General features: G+C 37.5%; 1 protein-coding gene across 1 annotated transcript in view; it reads right to left on the reverse strand.

Annotated features, from left to right (window-relative positions):
- LOC107725917 (metabotropic glutamate receptor 8) overlaps nt 1–5593 on the reverse strand; it is a 121549-nt gene that overhangs the window by 36946 nt on the left and 79010 nt on the right. Inside the window, exon 6 of the mRNA XM_016535333.1 lies at nt 4210–4410. Within this exon, the coding sequence (XP_016390819.1) occupies nt 4210–4410 (201 nt within the window). The remainder of the gene's footprint in view (nt 1–4209; nt 4411–5593) is intronic.

The raw sequence follows: 5593 nt of genomic DNA on the forward strand, positions 1-5593 counted from the left end.
GGATTTCCAGCACTGAAAATCGCGTGCAGCTCTGCTACTAAATGTATTTAAAATGGGTATCTCTGTACAGCTGTCGCGTCCGGTGTAGACACTGTGCTTGTGTGTGAGCAAAAAAAACAATCAGTATAAATATAACGATCAGTAGCCTATACTAAACATCGCACATCCTGCGATGTGACTATTGAGGATGCACACGTCGCGATATCGATGCTGAAACGATATATCGTGCAGCCCTAGTTTTTAGGCTGTACTAGGAAGTTGCCAGGGTATTTTGGGTGGTTCATGTCCATTTTATTTGGTGTTCTGGGTGGTTGCTAGGGTGTTCCTGCTAGCCGATTGTTAGTAGAGTGTTCTGGGGGGTTGCAAGGGCAATTTGAGGAGTTGCTAGGCTGTCCTAGAACATTTCTTGAATGTACAGAGTTGTTGTTAGGGTGTTGAAGTTTATTGCAAGAGTATATTTGGTAGTTGCTAGAGTGTTCTGTGTGGTTACCTGGGCATTCTGGGTGGTTCCTAGGGTATTCTAGAGTGTTTTTATAGTGTTTTGAATTGTTGCTAAGGTGCTCTAGGTCTTTGCAGTGGTTTTCTGATTGGTTGTTATGCATTCATGGTGATTACTAACATGTTCTAGGTTACAACTAAGGCATCCTGAGTGGTTGCTATTGTGTCCTAGGTAGTTGTTAGGGTATTCTGGGTGGCTGCTAGTAGGCCTGGGCGATAAAAAGGTATCGATATTTATCGACGGTACACCTTCTTCGATATCGATATAAGGTAACACTTTATTTTGATAGTCCACTTTAGACATTCTACTAACAGTAAGTAATTTTGCATTAGTCGTTAGAGTATTTGTAGACTGTCTGGTTAATATCTTCTTACACTTTATTTTGATGGGTCCACAACGTACTGACTATAAGAAACTTTGCAAGTATATGTCAACTTATTCTACTAACCCTAAACTCTGAGTTAGTAGACATGCAGTTGCAAATGAACAGTGTTGGGAAGGTTACTTTGGAAATGTAATAGGTTACAGATTACAAGTTACCCTCGCCTGACAGACACGCAGAATGTGCAGGATTCATATATTGTCTTTTTGCGGCTTAATATTCACAGACACTAGTCCATATCGCGTTTTGATTCAAGTGTACTGACCTACTTTTGATTTATTCATCCAAAATGTGGCATAGCCTATTCCGTCCGCGTTAGGCTATAGGACTTCCGTTTTTATGACTGGATTCTTTGAACCAGTCTGTGTTTTCCGCATCGTGGAAATTATAGGGTCGTATGTCTCAGAGTAGTCAGTGTAATTTTTCGGAAATAAATAAATTAAATCTGTATGTGGATGTGTGTAAATATTTAAATGTAATCCCCTTTGTAATCGTTAACATTTTCATAGTAATCGTTATTTCATAAGTAACTGTAATTTAATTACTCATTTTTTCTTAGTAACTGTAACTGATTACAGTTACATTTATTTTGTAATTAAATTACGTAACGCCGTTACATGTAACTAGTTACTCCCCAACACTGCAAATGAATGAGAGTTAGTTGACATGTAGTTGCAAAGTTACTTATAGTTAGTTGAATGTCTAAAGTGGACTATCAAAATAAAGTGTAACCTACCTTTTTTATTTTTTTAATCCATATTGGAAATGGGCTTTTATTATTTTCTATATGAATATATTTTAAAACATAATTCATTCCTGTGATGCGAAGCTGAATTTTCAGCATCATTAACGCCAGTCTTCACTGTTACATGACTCTTCAGAAATCATTCTAAAATGCTGATTTGCTACTCACGAAACAGGAAGACAGATTAAACATTTTTCCTCTAATTATTGACAGCACATCACAATAATTTTAAGTCTAAAATGATTACTTCATCGAAATGTGCAATCAATACACGTCATACTTGCACAGCAGAATAACAGCAATCAGGTCTCTTTCTCTAATGACATTTCTGGTCACATTCACGAATGCACATGCTGTCAGTGAATTTTCCGTATCTGTCTTTCACTTCAAATACAGTCGATGAGGAACGCAAGGTGGTGGAAGAAATAACCCAGGTTGCACTGCCCGCAAGAAAGCGAATTAATGAGGATTTAATGGTCCCACGCAGCCCCGCAACCTTAATCGCTCAACTGCAGTTATGCAAATGACACAACTTGAAGGCAAACATAAGCAGATGATAACAAAACGCCGGAGTTGGGGGATGGAAAAATGAAAGAGTAGCGAAGACGCACAGAGCAAAACTAATATTTAAATGAATCGTTTGATATGGTTTCAAAGAAAATGTTTAACTTCACTATCACGCACAGCTCTTGCCTCACGAGTTATAATGCTCTCTTATTAAGAGGCACGCGGAACATTAAGAAGAAATATGAGCACCCCTGTATGCGCTTAACTCACATTTTCCGGTCTCTGCTTTGATGCATGTGTGATGATGTTAAGGGTCACTGAGGGGTGTTGTAACACTGTGCAAACACGACGAGAGGGAAGAACCGCGATCTGTGATTGCGAGAATTAATGAATGAAGCTGGAAATATGAAAAATGAGTGAAAACACTTGAATATGTACATAGACAAGTGCTTGGCAGCTAACATGAGAAGCTGCATCGGTAATAGACATGCCCACGGTGCCGCATAGTAAAATATGGCATAACACTTTATAATAACTTCCATTAATATGGCTTTAATGCACATTATACTTTATATGGCTTCAAGGAATAGTTGAAAAATGAGAACTCTTTCATCATTTATTCACTCTCGTGTTGCAAAAAACATTCTTTCATGGAACACAATATTCCATTTTGTTCCATTCTAATGTCATTGGTTCTTGCACGTTTCACAACATTGACTACGTTTACATGCACACGAGTAATGCGATTATTTCCAATAATCAGAGTAAGGACATAATCGCATTATGATGTTTACATGTCAAGAGCAAAGCTCTTCACTCCCGTTTACATGCAATTTACATTATTCTTATTATTCGCTAAGAATTGTGGTACATTTTTTACTGCCATTATTCACATACCCCACTGCATGGAACAAATAATAGACTCAGAAAGAGCAAGTGTGTTAACTGGCCGGTGTTTAAATTTAGGCCTATTTATGTCTAATGCAAAACACTTTTGTATGGCTGTATTCCATGCTGTTTCGGCGCCATAGAAATGTGATGGCAATTCGTTTGCCTACGCTGCCGTCGCGTTCTGCTCGCCATTTCTGGATGAGGGTAAGGAACAGAGACTGGTGGCAGCGAGTTGTGTTTTCCCCTAATGCGATGACACGTCATTCATGTATGTCACGAGCACATGCGCACTTTGGTCAGAGTGGCAAAACTGCGATTAAGGTGTTTACATGCCTGTATATTTCGATTAAAATCGGCATACGCCACCTATGTTAATACGATTATTCTTGCTGCGATTATGAGCTTAATCGCATTATTTAGATCGAAGTATTGCGTTTACATGAGGTAAAGTGTCTTTGGCACTTTGGTCAGAGTGGCAAAACTGCGATTAAGGTGTTTACATGCCTGTATATTTCGATTAAAATCGGCATACGCCACCTATGTTAATACGATTATTCTTGCTGCGATTATGAGCTTAATCGCATTATTTAGATCGAAGTATTGCGTTTACATGAGGTAAAGTTTAATCGCAATATTGCCAAAATCTCATTATAATCGCATTAAGAAGGTGCATGTAAACGCACTCATTGTAACCTTGCATGTGCACATTATTAGCAAATAATAACTTTAATTAGACCTTTCTGTGAGCCAAATATAAATTTATAATTAAGTAATATAATTATAATTTTACAATATATAGTATGTGTGGTAAATATATAGTAAAAATTTTATAAATAAAATATATATGTACTGTATACTGTTATTGTATAAATATTTCTGAAATCATATATATATATAGTAAAATTTTTAATGTCCTTACTGTATTTTTTGATCAATTTAATGCATCCTTGCTGAATAAAAATAATAATTTATTCCATAAAAAATACCTTACTGAGGCCAAACTTTTTAATGGTATTTACAACTAAGTATCTGTTAAGCATTATAGGCAGAAACCGAAATCCGATTCAGTGAACCAACTTAAATCAGTGAACAGCACTCTTGAAACTTGATTTAGACTCGGCCCTGAAAGACCTGCGACTTGTGAACATGTCTGATTGTTGTTCAGCTGAAGATCCAAGCACTCACCATTGAAATTAACGTGCCGGACGTATCCCAGCAGCTCTTTTCCGTTGATATTGCTCATACGGGGGCAGAGGCCGGGGTATCCAAAGCAATAGTCCCTGTGCATGCGGTGAAGCGCGTGTGCCATGGCATAAACCGCATCCATCACAAACTGCACCTTGCCTTCCTGCTCGTAACTGGAGTCACGGCCCACCTTCTCCAGACCTGCACAAACACATACAAAACACACATCCTGAACAAACACGGTCTTTTGAGAGCTCAGCATAAGATGTTTCATTTGGAGAATCCACTCTTGCAGATGCAGTAATTCTCTTCATAATAAATTGCTATTTAATGTTTCTCAAATGTATCCACTCATTAGAGTAATTAGCTAATCAAATCCTCGAGGAGGCGCGTGCGCCGGCCATCTGATGCACACGTTTTGCCCGTTAAAGCAGCAAAAATGTGTTCTTTCCAAACAAATATTTTCTTCCATATCTCTCGAGACGGGAAAAGTAATATCACAGCTGCCGTTCGGAACAAATATTCCAGCTGTTGTTGTGCGGAAATTGAATTTGGCTCGGGCATCTATGATTATTTCTCTCATAATCATCAGAGCGCTTTCCAACTTGGTGTATTTTAGCATCGGATGCCTCCGGGAAGATCTTTCTTCTCCCGCCACGGTTTTCGACACAATGAAGGATAAATAAAACGTGGGCAAGGTGAATTAGCAAGACCTGGAGTTCTCCATCGTTTCTGCTGTCAGCGAGGAATTAATAGGCTCCTGTAAATGAAATCCAATCCACTTTTATAGCGCTTTCAGAGCAATGGGAAAATGATGCATTTGGTCTTCCAAAAACTAGATGGATTACCCGACCTGAACAGTGTGATTAATACGACACACAGAACAACAGGCCAGAGAAAACTGACTCCCAGTGTCAAAACAAGGTGAACATCAGGTTTATTTGTGGTCACACCTCCACAATAACAGACCATTCACAATCAAAATCATGAACTATGTTCGGAAAGCAATACTAGCTGGAAGCCTACTGGTGAAACATATTGGTGAATATTTAAAACATATAACATATAATAAATTATAATAGTATAAATAATGTAATAAAAAAATTAAAATCAAAATAGAAAATAAATATAATCCTGAATACATTATAAATATAATTATTATAAATAATAATGTAATAAAATAATAAATATACATAAAATAATATAAACCTGAGCATAATATAAATTAGGGCTGTCAATCGATAAAAATGTTTTCTCGTGTTTAAAAGCGAAACACTGGAATGAATACTTAAAACGAAACGCGAGTCTCTGTTCTGTCTGCAATTTCTGATGTAATCAGCCTGGTTTCCTTTATATTAGCGCTGTTTTGGACGGATTGTTTGAA

The sequence above is a fragment of the Sinocyclocheilus rhinocerous genome, unplaced genomic scaffold (genome assembly GCF_001515625.1).
Source record: "Sinocyclocheilus rhinocerous isolate Xijiao unplaced genomic scaffold, SAMN03320098_v1.1 scaffold395, whole genome shotgun sequence".
Lineage (NCBI taxonomy): Eukaryota > Metazoa > Chordata > Actinopteri > Cypriniformes > Cyprinidae > Sinocyclocheilus > Sinocyclocheilus rhinocerous.